Source organism: Chelonoidis abingdonii, chromosome 2, assembly GCF_003597395.2.
Source record: "Chelonoidis abingdonii isolate Lonesome George chromosome 2, CheloAbing_2.0, whole genome shotgun sequence".
Classification (NCBI taxonomy): domain Eukaryota; kingdom Metazoa; phylum Chordata; order Testudines; family Testudinidae; genus Chelonoidis; species Chelonoidis abingdonii.
In genome coordinates, this window is record NC_133770.1 from 284,075,145 (window position 1) to 284,098,288 (window position 23,144).

A 23,144-nucleotide genomic window follows, 5' to 3' on the forward strand; every position below is an offset into this window, starting at 1 on the left:
TTAAGCATCTAATAGTTTTTGGTGGTCTATGTGGCACAAGAGTGGAATTCCTAATGGACAGGGGTCCACGTCACAAAGCCACCAATATCCTCATTGGGAGTCTCAGCAGAAAGGAATAAAACATGACAGATAGAGACTGAATGAGCACCATAGGAGGTCTAGGGTAGAGGTACAGTGATAGGGTGTAGTGAGGTACCTTGCAGTGGCTGAGATGTTGCCAGAGCACTTCTGTTTCCAGGGCTGCCAGTCTGACTTAAGATTTCTTGCCAGCATTTAAATAACTACATTATAAGTCAGTCTGTCAGGTTCCCCATGTTCTCCTAAGGAAGGTAATGAAGAAGGGTTAAAACAAAGAACTTATCTCCAAACTTAGCACCCACAAATGGCATCCAAGCTCCTGCCTACTGGGTCTCAGTAAGTCTTGGAGAAGAAGGAGGAAAGGGGATGTGGTCTGCAAAACAAGATCATGTGTTATTCTTACACACAGTTTTGCAAATCCTAAGTCCCCAAAATGCTACATGCTGCATGAATCTAACCACATTCTAGGCCTGCTAGAGGAGACCAGAAGCAACATATATAGAGTGCCTCCATGGATATTCGTTAGAGGTGACAAAAAGACCATTGAGGAAGAAAGCTGGGGCACATGGCCTGCAGCACCAGGTAAGATAGCTTGATGGGCTCAGTCTAGCACCAAGCCCTTTTATTTCTGGATCTCAGATTCCTCCAATACTAGGTAGGGGATGCAGATTCATGGAATCTGCTGCTACCAGCCCTGAATTCAGGTGCATTTTCATACCTGCATTTCAGTTAACTGCTCCTTCACAGCACATGGCAGTGACAATGTGGCCCAGTTTTACTGTATATTCTATTAAGGAGCAAGCCCATGAAGTGCCAAGCTTCTCTCAGCTCCCATTGAATAAAAGGTGAGTTGAGTGTGGTAAGTCCTTGCATGTTTCAACTTACTGAGTGGGTCAGTTCCGAGTACAATGGGCTTAGGTACACTTATACAATATAGATGTGGGAAGAGTTCTTAATGCTATGATTGTTTATCATTTGAATTCTCTTCAGATTTACTTTCAGATAGTGATTCAACAGTTTACATTTAATTCCACCAGTCTAAAAACATAAACCTTAGAACTTTGTTATAAGAATTGGGTTCAGTACTGCAAATGAACCATAATGTTTTGTGGGGGTTGGAGGTAGGAATTCTTGCTCTTTAATAATTTGCACTGTACTTGTAGTGAGAAGTGAAATGGCCTTTTCAAGAATATCAGAAAAATATCCAGCCACAAATGTTGCTATTCCCTTAAAAAAATTCAATAGGCCAGGGGTGCTGGAACAATTTGTATAGTAGGGGTGTGGAGAGCCATTGAACCAAACTGTAAACCCTGTCTATAATGGAAACCACTTCAAGTAAGGGGGTGAAGCAGCACTCCTAGTTCCCAGCACTTATATCAAACACTGCTTTTTGAACTATCATGCAAGCATTTCTGAGCAGAAAGTCATTCAAGTATCTCTAGAAGATTGGAAGTTAGTGAAAAAGATCCCACTTTAACACTGCTCATTTTTCCTCCTTGTGAGAAGCAACTCCCTTCCTGAGGCTGGCCGAGGGGTCGGCAACCTTTGGCATGCAGCTCGCCAGGGCAAGCAGCCTGGCGGGCCGGTTTTCCTGCCACATCCGCAGGTTCAGCCAATCGCGGCTGCCACTGGCCGTGGTTTGCCGCTCCAGGCCAATGGGGGTGGTGGGAAGCAGCGGTCAGCACGTCCCTTGGCCTGCGATGCTTCCCGCCGCCCCCATTGGCCTGGAGTGGTGAACCGCGGCCAGTGGCAGCCATGATCGGCCGAACCTGAGGACGCAGCAGGTAAACAAACTGGCGCGCCAGGGTGCTTACCCTGGTGAGCTGCGTGCCAGGGTAAACCAGGGTAAATCACAATCTTCCCTCCTGGTCTCACCGCAGCTTTAGGGATGAAGTCAACTTTGACAGGACTATATCTGTCACAATGTATATTTATCCCCCCGAACCCCTGTCCCAGTGCCTAGCACAATGGGGGGGGGAATCAAGGCCCCTCCCACCCCTGCCTCTGTGTAAGGGGGAACATAGAGGTTTAGAAGAGCCTGCTCCCCCCAGCTCAATGGCACAAGGGAGTAAAGCAGTGTCTTATGCCCCCTGTCCTAGTGTGCAGGACAGGCAGCGATTTAGCCCTATGTGAACTATTCAGAAAGCCTTTGTATACATCTTTCCCTCCACAGCTTGTCTTCCCAGCAGAAAGAGATGCTGGCTACACCATTTTCTGCTCCACAAAGCTCCCCCGGTGTGTGACTGCAGAGCTGCCAGGAGTCAGGGATATGGCAACAGAGCAAGTCTTACTACATATTGCCTATTATACTACCATTAAAAAAGAGCTCCCACTGTCAGTTAACGCATGGGGACTGCAGAGACTCACAGGAAATGGATCAGCCCAGTCCACTGAAGCATAAGCTTCTGACCTGCTGTTTCTGAGAAGATGTTGCCTGAATGTCCTCTGCTGCTGGTGCCAATGCTCTGTCCCAAGAGCTCAGACAATGACACGTGCTGAATTTTAGTACATCAAGTGGAGTGTAATGACTTGCCGTGAACTATATGCAGCTGCTGGAGCCAAAACCACTTCAAGTTCCTCTCTGTCATTAATGTTGCAAAGACGGCTCTTCCCTTCCCCCACGGGAATACATAAGAAGGATTTCCATTGCTTAGAATCATAAGAGGAAGTTGCATTAACACAGACATTGACTGAGAATAGTACTTTCCTTGCATTGTGCACATAGGATCATGCCTGCTAGAGATAAGTGGAAGGGAAAGACCCAAAAGCCTGTGCACTATGTAAATGATTCAGAGGCAGTGAATCCCAAAGAAAATGAGAACTTAGAAAGGCCACAAAGTCCACAACCACTAGCCAACATGCTATACAAAAATCCATGGAGCAAACTAAAGTTCCTCTTTGCTGCCTTTAACAGCGCACTCTCTCCAGCAGCTCTGGACAAAGTAGGGAACACTGGGCTGAATCCTACATTCCTTGTGCATTTAAAACTCCCATTGAGGTCCAAGGATATCGAAGGATTGCAGAATCAGGTCCATTATACATGATGGATCTTCAGAATCAAGCCCATTATATTCAACGTGTTCACTTGAGCAAATTCTTCCCTTTCAGGCATCCCAGTTCTCCCTTGTTCCCTAGAAGCGGCTGAGCTACCATGAGAGACTATTTCTCTCCATAGTCTTGATGTTGTATTGTTTGCACGAGAGATCAGAAGAATCCAGTAGTAAGACATACATACTAGCAGTCAATGACAAAAAGCGTTTTCAATCTGAATATAAACGAAGAGCACAAACTAGTGTGGGTGGCTAGGTCTGGTAATACAGCGCACCAAGTAGATTAGATGCAAGGCCCATCTTTTTATTATTTGTACAGCACCTAGCACGATAGGGACCTGGTCCATGACTGGGGCTCCTAAGATTTTAGATATATTTTAGATGCACTAAGATTTATATTTTATACACACAAATTTATCTGGTAAACACGAATTACATAAACAGAAAAACTGGAGTTGGACCTGAACTAACCCCTCCCCCCAAAATCTCAGGGTGGGTCTCCTTCCCTTCTTCAGACGGAAGTTTTCATGGTGTTTGAAACCCACTTCTAACAGAAATTAATTTCAAGCCAGCAACCACAGCAAAGATACTTGGTTCCAATCCTTAAATAGATATTTGAATAGCTTGTTCATTCATAGGGAATCCTACTAATGTTCTAATTTGATAAATTGTCTTTGGCAACTGCCTGTGGATATGTATGATATATGGAGCATATTAAAGCGAGAACGTTGCTCCTTACAGTAAATATTTCTTGAGGCCTCAACAAAAACAGAGTGCCAGATGAACCCACTAATGGACAACAGATCACATTTTGGGGACACGGCCAGACCTTTAGAGGGAGCAAGCTGCCTCAGGAGTCATCTGCAAACACAAAACAGCAGCTTCTGGCCTCATTCAGTTTTGTTAGTGGCAAAGGGTTTGAGGAAACAAGTTTGGTTCTGTGATTTACTTTTTATCATCATACTGGTGAAAAGTTCCAGACCCTCAGCTCTGAAAACGAACACCCCCACTCCTGTATATGCTGGCAAAGGACACAGCATGCTCCCTACCATTGTGTTTCAGCCCTGACCTGGACTTATGGGAGGGATGAATTTGTAATTTATAGCACACAACTCTATTGTCTCCCATGGAATTACAGTAGGGGTTAAAATCTACGTCATCAGGTGTGCACAGAAGAAGAGCTCCTCCATCTGTTGGCTGCAAAGGGAGGGATGAATTTGGTGCTGCACCTCCCCGAGGCACAGTGCGAAGGCACAGCCTAGGGGGAGGAAGGCCAAAAGATGGCTTTAAAGCCACCTTTGCACAACATGAATTCTGGGCTGGCTGGAGGTCAGTGCAGCCCCCAGCATAAGTTAGAGCCACCTGTGACGCTGCTCTAGTTTATGGCTTTCTGTAGCAGTCAAACTTCCATCATGACCCTTATGCCAAAGGGTGCCAGGAGGGCAATCTAGGGCTGCATACGCTTGCTCCACAGAAATTCTCCTCCTTGGTTACAGTGACTGTATGGCTTCTATATGTCATCGAAATGGCATTACCGGAACTGGAGTGGAGACCAGAATAGGCCCAAAAGTATTTTACATTGCCTAAATAGTTTACTGTTGCAATAACAGTAAGTTGGGTGTTCGTGATAGACTGTCTACACCTGAACTAGAAAGTCTTCTCTCTCTCATTATGAGAAAGGGCATCAATGTGAACATCATGATAGTGAAGCCAGCCCTCTGTGCAAACTTTTCAAAAGGGCTTTAAGATATTGTTTAACTTGATTTCCAAGTGACCTGTAACTTCTGTAGGCAGGTTGGGGATATAAGGAAAACTCCCAGAGGTGGAGGATCTGTGATGGCATGGCTGAACGAAACTAATGTCACCAAGTTCGTTTTTTGGTTGACTTTTAGGTTGTTATTAGTTCTTAGAGTCCTGCTCTTGGGCTTCTCTGTGCCATGTCAGAGGACACGATTCTAGGAATCTTTGTCCCCGGAGCTCTCTTAATACAAGTATCCTGTGGAGTTAGTAATAGAGCTCTGAGGTCTGGCAATGGCCTCCAGTTATTCTGTTGGAGTTAAGGAACAGCCCTGAGACTCTAGAGAAAATGTCCACCACTCTCCAGCTGGAGGGATGTGATAGCGATGCAAGGCCATGGAGGTTGAAGGACAGATATATAGGAGAGCCATCTCTGTGTATGTCAGTGGGAGGGGGTAAAAATCCAGAGACCTCTAAGAAGCATAGATTTGAGGAAAGATATAAAAAGGAGTATCTAGACACTGCCAGGCCTTCTGAAACTTTTTGCAAAGATACGGATCTCACTGGATTTCAGGTTACTCCCTTGACAACAGAAGTCCTTTAATGTCCTAGGCAACCTACTACCAAGCATCTAACTAACTGTGGAAGCAATTGCTCAGCAGTGCTTTAATAATCTGCACGTTCCCAGAAGTTATAATTTAGTACCTTCAAATAAAGCAGTTTAAAATAACTAGTGCAAAGAGGAAGTGTACTGTATTTCCAGAGCAGTGAAACAGGAAGTCCAACTCTGCTGTCAATTTTTGATAAGTCAGTAGTTCCTCAGTTGAGATGTCTTACCATCAGACATGGCAATGTTACGAATTTAGGACATGACTTCCAGTTCATCTGACTTTATTATTCTCTGTATTTCAGTCACTAAAAACTTCCTTCCCCTTCTGGGTTCACAGCTCCTGGGCCGTGCAGCAGTAAGGCTTACTGGAGGTCAGTGATTTTCAATCTTTTTTCATTTGCGGACCCCTAAAAAATGTGAAGGTGCAGACCCCTTTAGAAATCATAGAGTCTGTGGACCCCAAGGGTCTGTGGACCACACGTTGAAAATCACCACTATAGGTTGATGAAATCAATGGTTTTTTTTCTTAAAGGCCCACAGTCAAGATTGATGGGACATAAGATGACTGACATGGTCCCATTTAGACAACGTGTAGCTCAGAAACTCAGATTGAAAGTGGTCAGTTTCTCCCACAGTTGTCCCACTAAGGTCAAATGGGTTGACTAATATTAGTAACTGCTGACCAGAGTGGGTAAGAAGTTAATGGTGTTCCTTTTTAAACACGCCTTTGCTACTGCCACAAACAGTGCATGAATTACTATCCATTAACTGCACTCAGAAAATCGTGTCTGGCTTTATTTAGCATGACTGGTTTGAATTACACAGAACTGAGTCTGAAAAGCAAGTCCTTTCTAATGGGACCATTGGCAAGAGGGGTTAACTTTTAGACCTACTAATGCTGATAAAATTTTAAAAGTCTTGCAAGTAGTTTTTATGTATTCTGATTACAATGGACTGAGAATTGTTTGTATATTGGTCCCCACTTTTTGCTGTGAGTGATTCCAACTTTTCACACAGTCCCCTTGGCGGTTACTATAACTGACATAAGTATTTTAGAGGCATCAAGTGCATCTTAGCTTCCAGGGTTACAGTGATTATTGCTGACAGGTTCTTTGTGGAATTACAACAAATCAGGTTGCAGATTAGGTTTCCATAATACCGCTAGCATCTATATTATTTCTTAAATACAGATGGTTGCAGTCTAATGGTGAGAGAGCCAGGTGGATTCTGAGTTCTTCCAAGTCTGGCTGAGCTTCACTCTTACTGAGACTCTCTCAATAAGAGCTGGGAAGAGAACCCAGGAGTCCTGATTCTCAGTTTTCTACCCTAGCTAGTAGATTTTATATCCTCCCTTGTCTAGACAGCAAACTTTGAAAAATAAAGGAGAGCTTGCACGTTAGGTACTATGGTAATAAATACAATGCAGATAGACAAGAAGGAGAGATTTGTTGCAGTACTTTTGCAAGTAAGATGGGTTGATACTTTTTGTTTTTGTTAGAAATGCAGCACAATTCAATACAAACTTCATCAAACCAAGGGAGCCAGTGGAAACAGGAGCCACAGGGGTGTATTAAACACATGGTCGATCCTACAAGGATCCTTCAGCATCTCTTGGGTGGAAAGATCCTAGAAGGGTGAGAATTTTCATATTTAAATAAAGGGTGAGTACAAGAGTATGTACCACAAAGATTGGTGCTGCAAGCTCTAAGGCTAAGGCAAAATTAGCTTATGCCACGCCACATAAAGGATCTCAGATGAGAGGGTTTAAGATAGGTTTGTACTACCAGGATAATTTTCAGATTTCACTTTGCACAGAAGACGCTAAGGCAAGGACACTCCTTTTCCACGGGGAGACAAAGGCTCATATTGCTGAATCCAAATTCCTGCTCCAGCAATTTCTAATACATAGGTATTATCAGATAAGTTTTCCAGCATTCTGAAGCAGTCCTAAGGCCCAGAATTGTGCCCCTGTGGAGTTAAAGAATGAGGCATCTATGAGTTGGTCATCTCAGTTCAGTTCCTAGTGGAACTGTATGTCTCTGTTACAGAAGCCACCACCACACTTGGCACTTCCTCAGCAAAGGACTGTGCTTAGACACGGTAGTGATGAGTGCCATAGGAAACCTACACATTAGATGATGAGACAGATACGGCACAGAGCCTAAATTAGCTTTGCACCTCTAAAGTTAGGCCTTCTAGGTCAGGGTTGAGACACAGTGACAGGGCATGGTGGGAAAGATCGTCAGCTGGTTGGCCTAGCTCCAATGAAGCTATCACAGCTCCAGTGATGTGTTACTCATGTGGAAAGGGGGCCGATCTTGGCCACTGGAGCTAGGCCAGTTTACAGCAACTGATTAGATACTATAGGTTGGATTATCAGATGTTTAGTGATATTTGTAGACTAATGAATGAACACTCCCTGCCACTCTGGTGAAGTGAGAGAAGAGATGCATTTTGTTACATACCCGCTGCAGTGCTAGGCCATGCTGCTGCAAGGTACTGAGACCTCTCCCCTCCCCTGACTTCAGTGTCCTTAGAGTCTCCCAATCATGAAAAGAGAGAATTTCCATTTAGAATTTCACTGGAGCTAGGCTGACTTATCTAGCTGTGGATCTCACCCTAACAGAGTTCCATGCACTTTAGCAAGAAATTCTCCCTTACACTTTCTGAAAACAAAAAACACAAGAAATACCTTGTTTGGGCCTCAAATAACTTGGTATCTGCCACTTATCCTGCAGTAACTTTCACTAAGAAATAACAGTTCATTAGAGTGACTATGGGCTTTCTACACATTGCAAATTGCATTAAACTTCTAATCAGCCGCACTAGCTAAACCTCTTACATCTCTATCTGGCTTGTTCATATTTAGAGGCACAGCAGTAAGGCCTAATTGTTTTTTCTCAAGTCTTCCCATGTCTAAGCCTTATTAATTGTGCTGTTTGTATTATAGAAAATCCAAGCAATGTAAGGATCTTGTCTAAAGAAACATACTCTAGACCATATCAGCAACGTTTTAGAAGGTGCTTACTGGTCGCGAGCCTGATCCTGTTTCTACTGGACCCAGCGAACTCGTTGGCATGCCTGTTTGAGTAACACACCCCAGAGCTGCGATTACTTCTCTCCTCTGAAACTGGAGAATCTGCATAATAGACATTTCACTGTTCCCACTGCACAACTACCTACTTGAAAGGATTCTTGCACCTTCCTCTATAAAACCTGGTACTGGCCACTCATAAATAGCAGACTAGATGGACTATCCGGTCCAAACCAACATGGTAATCAAATCCCAGATCCCTTCAGAATTTATTTCCTCTTAGAACAAAAAAAAAAATACAGAGTTAGTGATCCTGCTGTGATGAAAGCAGATACCACTTGAAGTTTCCTATTCCTATCAAGCAACTGATGACATGGCAAACACAAGAACTATTCCTCTTGTGTTTTTAAAAAGGGACTTTAAAAGAATGATCCATTTATAGATAACAGCTCATTTATTCATTGGACAAGCTGGGAATCAGAATATGAAGTTCTAACCACAAACCAGGCAAATCAACTAGCTATAATTATTTTGTTAATATCCTCTGTATTTCACCACCATTCCTTTTGAAATGCACTGTAGCTTCTTCCTTAAGAAAGAGAGGTGGCTTTTGCATACAGAAGTCATGCTTGCAGCTCACACCCTGTTGCTATCCCTTCTCAGACAGGGAAGTACAAAGCCTCAAAAGCAGAAGTGCTTTTCTTCTCACAGGCCAGTCCAATACATTTTTGGCTCTCAGGCTGAACTTCTAGATGTTTTAGCCAATAGCAGGTGCAAGATTTGCATTAACAAGAACAAAGATTGAAAGGTCTCAAACCCAGCATCTGCTCTAACATAAGGGGATAATCTGCTTTTATTCAAAGGAAATTTATCCAGATCAGTCAGTAATGAAATGGCCCTCCAACATCACGTCAGTCACTGCAGTCTGATACTTGGAGAATCACAAGCAGCCTCTGAGGAGCATGCACACACTCATGCATGCAACTCCTACCAACTGACAAATGGCAATCTTTAGAATCATCAGTAATGCTGGGCTTCAAACTGGGACTTACTGGAAACCACAGTGACTGAAACGAGGAACATTATCCACTCGCTGGTGTTTCCCTGGGACTGACATTTGCCGTGATTATCTTTATTTGCAAGAGAAGAACATGAATAGTGCACAAGAGATACTAGAACTATGTAATGCTAATATTCCAGAGTTCTAACCTTAGTACTTTTCATCTTCAATTCACTTTACAAACATTAACTAGTGAGCTCCACAACCACATCTGTCCGGTAGGTAAACAGAATTAATCCCATTTTACAAGTGGGAAACTGAGGCAGACAAGCCAAGTGACATTAAGGTCACAGAGGGAATCATTATCAAGGTTTAAAAGCAAACTCAAATTCCTGCCTCCCAATCCTATGCTTAGACCACTAGGACATCTTCCCCAGAGAAGACTATGCCTCTTTAAGTCCTATTTCCACTGAAGGTCCCTTTACAGTCCGATTCTTCTGCCATGTCAGCTGGTGTAAGTCAGGGTAACTCCACTGACTTAAGTGGAAACGCACTAGTGTAAAACAGGTGTAAGAGGAGAATCAGGACCCAGGGATGTGCAAGTGGATTGGTCCAGCCACTCCCTTCTTTGTAATTTACTTATTTGAGCTGTGAGCAGTCCCCATCAAATCCACTCTAGTGCCAATGGCTCAGCCTTCCATTCTTTGTACCTTATTTTATTGCTTGATCAACAAACTAAGGATTGTGGGCTATTGATTTGTATGGTTATTTTACCTCCCCGAGGCAGGGAGAAGAAAATCCCTTTATTGTAAACAAACTTTCTGATTATTTGCGTATTTATGAACTTGCTTTTTTGCCATCTCCATTGAGTGCAGACAGCAAGGGCTCAGCATTTTGTAAAGAAGCTCTATGAAAAAAAATCAGTTGAATTGAATGCAGCAAACCCCTTTCTTTCCCTAAAACTCTGCCAATTCCTCTGAGAAGCTCCCAAGCCATTCTGGTCCTAGTCTTCACTTGCCAGTTTGGAGAGTTTCAAAGAAACAGCCTAAATGTCTGAGATCATGTTTCCAAAGAGCTCCGACTGAGGCACCTTTCCTTACTGCTCCAACAAAAAGGAAATCTACTGGTTTGATTACTTTGTTTTATGCATCGTTTGCCATAATTTTACTCAACCTCCTGCACATCATCTGCCTTTGCCCCCAGAAAACTCTGGGACTTTTGCAATGAAAAAATATAGCTCTCCACATGGACATTTCAACAGGTCAGTGTCCCCCACTCTAGCTAAGTTAATGGGCTTTGAAATCCTCAGCTAAAAAAGGTGCTGGAATACAACTGGGTTAATAAAGCTGCATGAACACCCCAATGCAGTGGGTAGATCTGAGCCCATGTTGCAGCCAGGAGCATGGAAGCAGTGTGACTTGCCCAGGCACAGGAAATTAAGAGGCAAAGCCAGGAATCCCCAAGAGTCCTGAACACAGGAGCCTCCCTACTCTTCCAACAGCTCTTCACGAATATACTGTTGCCTTTCTGGCTGCACTTTTCCTCTCACCTCCTTCTCTACGCACCCCCTATCCATGGCCCCACAAAGTCACGGGACCTTCTGGTCAACCTCCTCCTAGCCCTGGCTAAAACGGTCATCTACACGACCAGGGAGAGGAGGTTTGCCATTGGAGACCCCCGTGACTGTGGGGCTTGTTCCGATCCTCTGTCCGCTCACATATCTGGGCAGAGTTCCTTTGGGCAGCATCCATTGGCTCCCTTGATGCCTTTGAGGAGCAGTGGGCACTGTCCAGGGTTCTCTGCTCGGTGTCCCCCGTCAGGCTCCCTTCTTTTGACCCTCTGACCCTGTTCTTTAGCTGTGGGCGGGCTTCTGCCTGCTCACTTCCCAGAACTCAATAGGTACTCTTCCAACAGATAGAGAAATTTTGAACTCAAGTGCCAAATGTAAGAGAAAGATCACCATGCAAGCCCAGGGGCTGCTTGTTTGTCTCTTTTTAGAGGAGGAGGGAGTCATGCCAGTGCCATAAAAAAAAAAAAAACTTTTCCATATCAACCTAACAGCTAGAGATAAAAGTGTCCTGGTTTTTCCCTGGGTGGAATTTCCACCACTCTGACATTTGCAAAACTTCGTCCTTCCCTCCCCACCCCACCCCCAGTGTGAACCCAGAGAATTAAAACAAGCACAATAGACCCCAGCATGCATCCTTTGCGCTTAAGCCACTTGACTATGATCCCTTTCCCTCATCACCAGTTGTCTCTGCTCCCCTATATGGGGGCTGGAACTCAGAAGCCAGCTATCGAAGGAACACGTCCTTTTATCTCCATTATAGCCAATCTAGGACTAGGAGCAAGGGATGGCACAGAAGGTCTCATTCCTGCTAAGCAACATTTCCTAAAGGTGATGGGTTTTGGTGGAAGCGGCCCCACATTCAAAGTATCCCCCCCCCCCAATATCATGGTATGTGGAGTACTTAGCAGAGAGGTTTGTACGACAGTGTTAAAAACAGAACCACCCCCATCTCTTTCTCTTTCTCACACAAACCTGAAATAAACGTTTTTTAAAGCTGAAAGAGGAAGTCTCCCTTTAAGACAGGCGGGTGCCTAACACTATGAGGAAGTAGGAGAGTTCAAAGATCTAACCCCCCACTCCACGCCCCAGTTCCTCAAGGGTGTCGCTGTTGCTTTCCAGCCCCAAACGACACCTCGATTAAACAAACCAATGATTTTGCCCACCACAATAGCCCTAGCACTGGAAATAGCCCTTAGGTGGGTGAGTCCCACACTCATCCCCAGGCCATCTTCACACACCTACGGAGGAGACCTACTCTTGGCCCTCAGCTGACATACAGCCCGCCCGTCTCAGATGGATCGCGTCTCGGGCTGGGGGTGAGCCCAAGCCACTGCACGTCTGGCCCCCCATGGACAGCCCATCTGTGCATTGCAGAGGCATGTGGAACGGAGGGTGGGGGAGGGACATTCTCGCCCCTGCTTCTTTCACCGCATCCACCCAGGAGCAGTGGCTCGGCTTCTCCCGTAGCTTTCTCTCGCCAGAGGTGAAGCTTTTCATGCATATGCATTGTGTGGGGAGCGTCTCCGTAGGGCGGCTCGGTAACGGGTATGGAGGACACACATGCACCCACAGGCGGATCTATAAACGCACATCTAGGCGGCGTGGGGAGCCTTGCTTTCTCCTTGCACCTTACTTAGGCAGATGAAGCACCATCACATCCCTGCAAAATGCCAGCCCGATAAATAATCCTGCCCCACACCGAGCAGCTCGCTGCCTCCCTCCCCGCGCTGCGAGCGATTGGCATAGAGCCGCAAGAGGAAATCAAGCGGATCGCACTGAATAAAATAAGGTCACGGTACCTTGCGCCGGGAGCGGAGCAAGAAGCGAAGTAGCCGCTGGAAGAGGCAGCAGCTGCCGCCAAATGCCAAAGGAACCGCTGGTTTCTGCACCAGTAACAGGCTACAGCCCAGGCTTCCGGGTTGGTCACTTTCAACGTCACTGCCACAGGTTTGCAAAGAGGCAGCGGCAGCATGAAAAATAACTATAAAAGGAAGAGGCACACGCGGAGGAAGAGGAAACCCTGTTTACCTTTGAAAAGCTCAACTGCCCTGCCTGTCAGAAAAGGCAGATTCTTTACAAACCCTGCTAGGATGCGCATGAGCTGGTCGGTGCATGTGCAGTATGGAAGCAGAGATTCCCCCCTCACACACAGCTCAAAAAGCAGGGAGCGCTCCCGGGGGTGACCTATCACGCTAAGGATTTGATCCTGCAAGCTGCTGAGCAGCTCCTGGAAATACAAAGCACCCTAACTCCCACTGGGAGTTGACTAGCACTGAGCACCTTGCAGGATGGTGCGGTGAAGTTTACTATTGGTAAAGCACTACCAGATCTTCAGGTGACAAGTGCAATAGAAAGCATTTGTTTAATGCTGGATTTATTTCACCTTTAGTGGTACTACAGGTACACTCACATGGGTGACACTAAAGTCCATTCATTGTTTCTCAGAGGGAAGAATAACCCACACTGCAACTAGACTCTGATTTTTTTTCCCACTCACCTGAATGCACCCACTGAGGGTCTGATTTTCACAGCTGCTGAGCACCCACAGTTCCACCTGAACTGGCCAACGAGCCTGATTCTCTTCTCACTTACACTGGCCTAATCCATTAACTTCAATGGTATTGCTCCTGTTTTACATTACAGTGAGAGGAAAAATAAGCCAAATGAGAGTGTTTAGCAGATCTGAAAATGAGGCTCTAAGCATCCCTGGAAGGTGGTTCTTGTGAATGGTTATGGGACCACCAAGTCATGTGTGTAATGAAATAGCAGCACTGCCTGTCATGGATTCCAACTTTCTCATTACCTGTCAGGCTACATGCAGACATGCTTGCAGGAGTTAATACCTAGTGAGCAGAATGGGGTTGAAATAAACCCCACCTTTCAGACTCTTAAGTGCACAGCTAATTTTATGGAGATGGGCTCCCATCTAGGAGAAACCTTAAGCATGTGTTAAGTTCATCCCTATTAAACAAAACACTTAAGTTTGTGCTCAACTTTAAATGTGCTTAAATCCCACTGAAATCAACGGTACATAAACTCATGCCTAAATAGAAGCATTCACTTAAGTACTTACTGAATCGGGATCAATTGCTGAGTCAGAGGTTGAACTCAATGGTATTCCTCACCTGTATTAAATTTGTCCCAGGTGTAAGTGTTTGCAGGATCAGAGCAGAAGGCAATCAGAGGTTTAGTGCTGGCTTTACAGAGCAGGGTTAGAGACTCAGTTGGCTGCTCACAAGGCTCAAGCTATAAATGTCAAGTCTTTTTTGCATGCTTGAGTATTACTGTCTTAGCACCAAGCCAGAGTACAGGACTGGTATAAGTAAATGCTACAAGTGAAACCACAACTGAAAAAGAAGGATCGTGTGATAGACACACTAACACACAGGGGTTAGTGCTTGCATACAGGCAGTCACCAATTGAGACACTATCAACTGCAGCCTGCAGTTTTAATTTTTCTTCTCATTTATTATACCCTCTTGAAAGCTTTTCTATTAAAGAAATATTAACAGCCCCTCTGGCTTTTCCCCTCTCTCTTCTGGCAGCAGAAGTCAGGGTAGCTCTGTACAGCTTGTGTCCTCCAGCACAATGGCTGATGTAACCAGGATCACACAGAGCTCTAGAAATCCAGGAGAATTCTGTCATGTCACCCTTCCTCGTGGAGCTGCACTTTGCTTCTTAAACAGTCCCACTGATACAAATGGGAGCCACAGATGACTCCTTGTGAGTATGTGTGGCAGAATCAGGCCCCTAGTTTGTTAATTCATTGTAGCAGATAAAAGATCATAAAACCATAGCATTGTGGGAACAGCAAAGAAACAATCTGCCACCAAAATACTTCTAAATTCTGCAAACACTTATACACATGCTTAATTGTAGGTACATGAGTATTTCCATTGACTTCAGTGGGACCACTCCTGTGTTTAAAGTTCAGGGTTTGCAGGACATGTTGGATATTCTTTTCTGCATACAAAATAAAACCAAGTTCTTAATGGTAGTTAAGAACTTCATGGTACTTCACCCCATGCCACTCCCCAACCAAGAACGGTGATATCAGACCCCAGCATCGTATTCTGATGCCAGTTTCTTAATAATACTACAACAACACTCAGAGGCCTTGATCAGGATTGGGGCTCTATTGTGCTAGAGAGAGCACACACACATATGCTAACAGACAATCCCTACTCTGAAGAGTTTGCAATGTTAGGCCTTGATCCAGCAAACCCTGATGCAACTTTATATAAGACAGGATACAGGAGGACTTAACCAATCCTCTGAGAGCAGAACAGGCCTACGGAGACAGGAGTGTGTGGTTAGAAACACTATGTTCACTGTGAGTTGGTTTCAAGTCATTTAAAGAGATTTTTAAGGAGCATTAACAATATATGAACAAAAATAGCAGCTATAAGTAATACCTAGATCGTAAAGTCTTTGAGGTACAGCGCTGTCTTCTTACAAGTCTGTAAAATGCCCTGCACACACCTGGTGCTATATAAATTATGCAATAATTTTTTTTAACATGGATAAGGCCACATTTTTCCCTAATCTTCTCTGACCATTTTGCTGAAACTTTCCAAAAACAGTTCAACCTGAGGCAGATATCTGGAAAATTTCAGCCCAAACAGCTTAAGTTTGGCAAAGCTATATACAAGTGAAAACAGGGTCTTCTAACGGAAAGTGTTAAGGAACCTTACCTATAAATGGTACTACCAGTGCTGCCTGTAATAAGGATAATTTACATGGGCTCTGATCCTGCAATAGGTACAGCCCTTGTAGATCTCCACTGACTTCAGTGGGGTTCTGCAGTTGCCGGTATCAGCCTATGTGGATCCAATCACAGCATCAGCAGCTAAGGTTCATAGTAAATACTTTCCCACACTTGCAAACTGCCCGTGTATTATTCCTATATGGCCCCTTTCACCACAGTATCTGAGCTCATAATCATGAATGGACTTATTCTCACAACTCCTCTGTGAAGTAAGGAAGAAATATTATTCCAGTTTTACAGATGGGACCTGAGGCAGAGAAGCTAAGGCTTAGATTTGCAAAGGAACCTCACTCCCATGGATTGCAATGCCAATTAAGGACATAACTAGCTTTGAAAATCTTGTTTACTGTCACACTAGAGGGAATTGAACCTGTCTTCCAAGTTCTAGCCCAGTGCCCTAACTACTGGACTATCCTGCTACATGAACAGCTTGCAGTATCAGTGCCTTGGCTATGACAATTAAAGAGACTAAGGTGAAAGGACTGTACTTGATGCTTCCTTAGTTTACTCAGTTATATTACTCTGATATCACTCGCATTATGGTAGCAGCCAGGAGCCCTAATCATGGACCAAGACCACCTAGTGCAAGGTGCTGCACAATACAGAACAAACATAGGATCTCTGCCCCAAAGAGCCAGCAATCTATATAAATATTAGCAGTAGATTGTATGTAAAATGTGTAAGAAAGACACTGTCATGCTAAAATGACATTTAAAGAAACCCCTTACTCATGTTAGAGCTTTAACATTACAGTATTTTTCCAATCTAGTCTACTTCCCATCTCGTATGCTCTTTACTTCATATTGGACTTTCATTGTCTCCAGTTTGGAAAATGAGAATAGGGAGTCTGTTGTTCTTTAGGCTTCGATTCTGCAATCAGTTCCATGCCGACAGACCCATATCTCCACTCTAGGACCCACTGACACCAAAGGGTAGGAACAGGACCTTTGTTGTGTTCATCTTCTAGGTCTATGCATTAGCACATTGCATCTGTGATTGGTGGCAAACAGTGCAGGGGACTGTTGAAATCCAGTGACAAACCATCTTTACTAAAAGGGTAAAAATATCCCAGGAACTGGGCTCCATGATTTTTAAAAAATGTAAATGTTGGGCTGAAATTATGTCACTTTAATACCAGAAAGAACACATGGCAATGCCTTATTATGGTTATAGCGAAGAAAGTACTTTAGCAAATACCCGAGGAAGAGTATGACTTGCCATGAAATTCTAGCCTCCTCTGACTGAAAATCAATTACTGGCTGCCTATACAGACGACCAGTGGGCTTTGGAAGATTCAATTTCTTTTAGCTAATTATAAAGATGACATCTACAGATGTCAGGAGGTCAGACTAGATCAGGGGTAGGCAACCTATGGCATGCGTGCTGAAGGCAGCATGCAAGCTGATTTTCAGCGGCACTCAAACTGCCTGGGTCCTGGCCACCGGTCTGGGGGGCTCTGCATTTTAATTTAGTTTTAAATGAAACTTCTCAAATGTGTTAAAAACCTTATTTACTTTACATACAACAATAGTTTAGTTACATCTTCTAGACTTAGAGACCTTCTAAAAACGTTACAATGTATTACTGTCACGCAAAACCTTAAATGAGAAGGAACAACTGAAGACTGGGCACCCCACTTCTGAAAGGTTGCCAACCCATGGACTAGATAATCATGATGGTCCATCCCTTCAGGTCCTAAAGTCTCTGAGAGGACAGTAGGAACAGCCGGTGATCTAGGGGGAGGGAGACTCAGATAACCTGGAAAAGTCCCCAGTGAAGTTGCCTGTGAGAAGAAGATCCAGTTATTCTCTTTGGGAACAAAGACAAGGGCAGCTATTACCTGGGGCCAGCTTGGCAGGGTTTGAGCTGCTTTTCTCTTTTAAGTAACTTTCCAGGTACATGCTCGCTCCGGAGCACTGGCCCCACAGGGGGACACCAGCCTTGCGCCCTGGCGGGAAGCTGCCCTCTGGGCAGAGGCACCAGCACAACACAGGGCGTCAGAGGGGCCTGAGAGCCCAGCAGTGCCTGAAACGCTGCTGCTGCCCTGAGGGGAGCGGCCTGGCCCAGCAGGTGCGGGCCCGCGCCCATCAGCGCGCCCTATAAAGGCGGAGCCAGCGGCGGAGGCGCCTCCAGCGATCCCGGCAGGATGGGGGAGCCGGAGTCAGAGCCGGTTCGCAAGATCCACATGAACATTGTGATCATCGGCCACGTGGACTCGGGTAAATCCACCACCACCGGCCACCTCATCTACCAGTGCGGGGGGCTGGAGCCCCGGCTGCTGGAGAAGCTGGAGGCCGCGGCTAGCCAGGTACACCCACCCCCTTCTAGCCCCATTGCGGGGTCGCCCTTCCCCGGCGCCCAGCGCACACAGCCCCTAGCGGCGCGGCTGCAGGCCGGGGGCTGAGCCGTCCCCATGTGCCCTGACCGCCGCCCGCCCTGCTCGCCCCGCAGGTGGGGAAAGGCTCCTTCAAGTTCGCCTGGGTGCTAGACAAGCTGAAGGTGGAGCGGGAGCGGGGCATCACCATCGACATCTCGCTGTGGAAGTTCCACACGCGCCGCTTCTCCATCACCATCATCGACGCGCCGGGCCACCGCGACTTCATCAAGAACATGCTGACCGGCACCTCCCAGGTAGCGGGGCCCGGGCAGCAGGGGCCCCTCCCTCGCCCCGGGGGCGGTACGGCAGGTCCCCCCGGCGGTGGAGCGGCGCCGATCCTGCCTCCGGCTGAGCTGGGGGCGGTGTTACAGGGGGCTGGGCGCCCGGGTTGCAGCCATGTGGGCGCACGGAGCGGCCCCGATCCTACCCTAGGCTGAGCTGGGCGCGGTGTTACAGGGGGTAGGCGGGTGGCAGCCCCGTGGGCGCATGGAGCGGCCCGGATCTTACCCTAGGCTGAGCTGGGCGCGGTGTTACAGGGGGTAGGCGGGTGGCAGCCCCGTGGGCGCACGGAGCGGCCCGGATCCTACCCTAGGCTGAGCTGGGCGCGGTGTTACAGGGGCTAGGCGGGTGGCAGCCCCGTGGGCGCATGGAGCGGCCCGGATCCTACCCTAGGCTGAGCTTGGGGCGGTGTTACAGGGGCTGGGCGCCCGGGTTGCAGCCATGTGGGCGCACGGAACGGCCCCGATCCTGCCCGGGCTGAGCTGGGGGCGGTGTTACAGGGGGTAGGCGGGTGGCAGCGCCGCCGGGCGCACGGAGCGGGCCCCCCACCCTCACACGGCCCCTCTCTGCCCCAGGCGGACGCCGCGGTGCTGATGGTCTCGGCCGCGCCCGGGGAGTTCGAGGCCGGCGTGTCCCGGCAGGGGCAGACCCGCGAGCACGCCCTGCTGGCCTATACTCTGGGCGTCAAGCAGCTGCTGCTCTGCGTCAACAAGATGGACCTGACCGAGCCGCCCTATAGCCAGCGGCGCTTCGAGGAGGTGGTGCGGGGCGTCAGCCTCTACCTGCGCAGGATCGGCTACAGCCCGGCCGCGGTGCCCTGCGTGCCGGTGTCCGGCTGGGCCGGCGAGAACGTCACCCTGCCCAGCTCCAAGGTGGGGGATCCATAGGGGGAGGGGGAGCTCAGGGCAGCTGCTGGTGGGAGGGAGCCATGTGGTGCTCAGTTCCGCGGAGGGGCTGCCCCCTTCCAGCAGAGCTCTGGGCCCTCTGCCATGCCCAGTGGATAGGAGGGAAGGAGATGGGCTTTGCTTCCTGGGCCAGAGGTGCCACGCAGTTGGAGGTGTGGATGGTGAGGCTGAATGCTGCAGCCATGTGGGGAAGGGACAGGCCTAGGGGCACCCTTTAGGGTGAGTTCAGGGGGAACAGCCCTTCTGCTTGGGCTAATGGCCAGACCTCAGGTCCCAGCCCCAGGCTGCATTTCCTGTAGCCAAAGGCTGCCAAGCATCTCCTTGGCTTCCCCCTGCAGATGCCCTGGTTCAAAGGCTGGAAGGTCAAACGGAAGGAAGGCTTTGGGAAGGGGCAGACACTCCTGGAAGCACTAGATTCTCTCCTGCCTCCTGTGCGGCCCAGTAACAAACCCCTGAGGGTGCCTCTGCAGGATGTCTACAAGATTGGAGGTCAGTCCAGGCAGGAATGGGACCCTGGGATATGCTGATCTACAGCTGGGTTCTGTATGGGGAGGGTCTCTGAGATGATTGACTGGTCCCCTGGGGGCAGGGCCCAAGTCCTACATAAAGCATACTGGGTGCTGGCCTCTTTGCTGTTCTGGCCTTGGTTAGTGAAGGCTTAACTTCATGAAAGAAACACTTCTGAGAGGACTCTCCTTCAAACTAAGTGGTCTGCTTGCTGTGGTGATTATGGGCTTTCCACAGTCAGCTCTGACTTGCTCTTCCCCTGTCTCCTCCCAGGAATTGGCACAGTACCAGTGGGGAAGATAGAGACAGGCATCCTCAAGCCAGGCATGAACATCTCCTTTGCCCCTTCAAACCTCTCGGCAGAGGTCAGAACCATTGAAATGCACCATGAGCCACTGCAGGTGGCTTTTCCTGGTTACAATGTGGGCTTCAACATAAAGAACATTGCTGTCAAGAACTTGAGACGCGGCCATGTAGCTGGCAACTCCAGGAGTGACCCCCCAGCAGCAGCAGCCCACTTCACTGCTCAGGTGCAGAGACTTGTTTCTTTGGGGCTTACATGGTTCATAAGGTGTTGGCCTCTCGTGTGTGCAGCAGGGAGGCCACAGTTCTTGTAGGAGTGTGACCTTTGGTAGCACCATTGGGAGGTTTGGAATAGGTGTGAGGAGAAGGTTAGGGGAGTCAGTCAGACTGGACTCTGCAGAATATAGTAATTGCTACAGACACTCCTCCTCAGTGCTGGTGTTTGTTGGCTTAGGCAGCTTCTAACAGTATCTGCTGCCCAAATTTGAGGGCACTACTCTCCATAAATGTCTGGGCATTTAAAACAGCAATGAGAGGGTTGGGGAACTCTTAAAGCACAGATTCTTTGTTCCTGGAACAAACCCTTCCTTTGATCCTAGGTGATCATCCTGAATCATCCTGGCTTTATCAAGGCTGGCTACTCCCCAGTGGTAGACTGTCACACTGCTCATGTCACCTGCCAGTTTGCTGAGCTCTTTGAGAAGATTGACCGTCGATCTGGGGAGAAACTGGAGGACAATCCTTCCGTGCTGAAGTCTGGAGATTCTGCTACTGTCAAACTTATACCTAAGAAGCCTCTGTGTGTGGAGAGGTTTTTTGACTATCCCCCTTTAGGCAAGTGTCTGAAGTAAAGTCTGCTCTACCTATTTGCTACTAATCACATACACAGGATGTGATGAGTCACCTTAGCTAAACCCTAGGAGCTTCCATTTCCATTGTCTGTTTATCATGGTCTTGTGTATTTTGATGGACTGAGCAGGGAAGTAGAAGCTGACTGTAAACTGCAGACTTCAGCTAAGCAACCTAAATAAACAGACTGTTACTGCACTAAAGGTGGCCTAGCAGCCTGAACTGCTTGAATTGTAACACTTGAGTCCAGTCATGGACTAGGCCCCCATTGGTTAATGCTGTACAAACACAGAACAAAGATGGTCCCTTGCCCCAGAGAACTTGAACCTCATTATAAGATAACGATAGGAGTAGGGGGCTGGAGGAAGTACAAAGTGACTGCATGAATATAAGCAGTAGTACAACCTTCTTGGTTTGAAAGGCAACTAAAATATTTAACTTCATTTCAGGTCGCTTTGCAGCTCGGGACTTGAAGCAGACTGTTGCAGTTGGAGTCATCAAATCTGTGGAAAAGAAGCCTGTGGGTGTCACTAGAAAACAGGCGCAGAAAGCTCTGCTTATTAAGTGAAATGGGTTCCTTTTTTTTGTTTTGTTTAAAGCCAATTTAATTGAAAGATATCTTTAATGTAATAACGTTAATTTGAGATGGACTTCTTGTTTTGCTTAACTCCAAATTGGGATGATTGTTTGTTTGGTTTTTTATGGTTGGTTCAGAGCCAGCAACATTATCTGAATATTTAAAAGCCTCTTCATCTCAGAGGCCTGCATCTAGCTTAATAAAGAAATCACTTGAGACACAGCTTGGTGCCTCCTTCCTTATTCTAAGCTTCTAGAAAAATGTCTCAGCTCTCCAGCTATGGAGACCACAAAGGCGATCTGAACAGGCCTTCAGGACCACTTCAAACCACCACGTGAATCTGTTCAAGCAGGCTTGACAAGTGGCCACAGCTCCAGGAGCCTCAACTACTTCAGAACACTCCAGCAAGCCAGTGAGCCTCAGGGAGCTTTTATGTAAAGGGCTTGCAACTCAAGTATCAAGAGCGTGTTTACTTGTGGGGGAAGCAGTAGCAAGAAGCAGGATGTAATTCTAGTGATTAGTGCTTCCATGAACAGCCACAAACTTTCACTAGGTGAAAAGGGAGGTAGGATTAGATTTAAACTAGGGCTGTCAGGTGACTGAGAATTGTGATTAATAGCACTGCTAAACAATAGAATACCATTTATTAAATATTTTGGATTTTATAAATTTTCAAATGTATTGATCTCAATTACAACACAAAATATGAAGCGTACAGTGCTTACTTCATAACTTTTAATTAGAAATACTTGCACTGTAAGAAAGATACAGCATTTTTCAATTTACCTAGACAAATCTCTCATGAGTTAAACTTGCAAATGTAGAATTTTATGTACAAAAAATAAATGCATTCAAAAATAAAACAATGTGGAACTTTAGAACCTACAAGTCCACTCAGTCCTACTTCAGCTAATCGCTCAGACAAACAGTTTGGTTACAATTTGCAGGAGATAATGTTGCCTATGTCTTGTTGACAGTGTCACCTGGAAGTGAACAGATGTTCACATGGCATTGTAGCTGGCATCACAAGATATTTATGTGCTAACAATTTGTGTCCCTTCATGCTTCAACCACCATTCCTTAAGACATGCCCATGCTGATGATGGGTTCTGCTCAGTAATCAAAAGCAGAGCAGACTGATGCATGTTCATTTTCATCATCTTAATCAAATGCCACCTGAGAAGGTTGGTGTTTTTTGTGGTTTGGGGTCTGTAGTTTCCATATTAATTTATTAATATTTTGAGCGTTGCTCCTTTAAGATATCTGGAAGGATGTGCGACACCTTCTCCCTCTCAGATTTGGAAGGCACTTCAGATTCTTAAACCATGGGAAACATGTCCTCTGGAATGGTGGCTGAAGCATGAAGGAGCATATGAATATTTAGCATATCTGGCATGTAAATACCTTGCAATGCCAGCGACAGCTGGCTTTTAGCTCATGCGGTAGAGAGTCATGTACTAAACTTCTGAGGTCCCAGGTTCAATCCCAGCAACCAGCGTC

The 23,144-nt window shown here is 46.6% G+C and overlaps 2 protein-coding genes across 5 annotated transcripts in view; one reads left to right on the forward strand and one right to left on the reverse strand.

The window, feature by feature from the left end:
* CYRIB (CYFIP related Rac1 interactor B) overlaps positions 1–12,995 on the reverse strand; it is a 159,632-nt gene extending 146,637 nt beyond the window's left edge. For 2 of the 4 annotated variants that reach the window (XM_075063241.1, XM_075063237.1), the window contains exon 1: positions 197–215. The gene's annotated coding sequence lies outside the window, so the exon portion shown is untranslated. Of the gene's footprint in view, positions 1–196; positions 216–12,878 lie in introns of those variants that run through there. The other 2 variants (XM_032762903.2, XM_032762905.2) reach the window with 2 other exon arrangements.
* A 5,308-nt stretch (positions 12,996–18,303) lies between these two features.
* Positions 18,304–21,843, forward strand: LOC116814939 (elongation factor 1-alpha-like). The gene is made up of 6 exons (XM_032762918.2): positions 18,304–18,478; positions 19,079–19,375; positions 19,747–19,897; positions 20,189–20,445; positions 20,818–21,052; positions 21,517–21,843. Exons 1-6 carry the CDS (start codon positions 18,458–18,460, stop codon positions 21,633–21,635), a joined length of 1,080 nt encoding a protein of 359 aa, XP_032618809.2. The 5' UTR covers positions 18,304–18,457; the 3' UTR covers positions 21,636–21,843.
* The last annotated feature ends 1,301 nt before the right edge of the window (positions 21,844–23,144 follow it).

Coding starts and splice junctions, on each gene's coding strand:
- LOC116814939 (XM_032762918.2), top strand. CDS start 18,458: ATGCTGACCGGCACCTCCCAG. Junction 18,479..19,078: donor TGCTGACCGGCACCTCCCAG/GTAGCGGGGCCC, acceptor TCTCTGCCCCAG/GCGGACGCCGCGGTGCTGAT. Junction 19,376..19,746: donor TCACCCTGCCCAGCTCCAAG/GTGGGGGATCCA, acceptor TTCCCCCTGCAG/ATGCCCTGGTTCAAAGGCTG.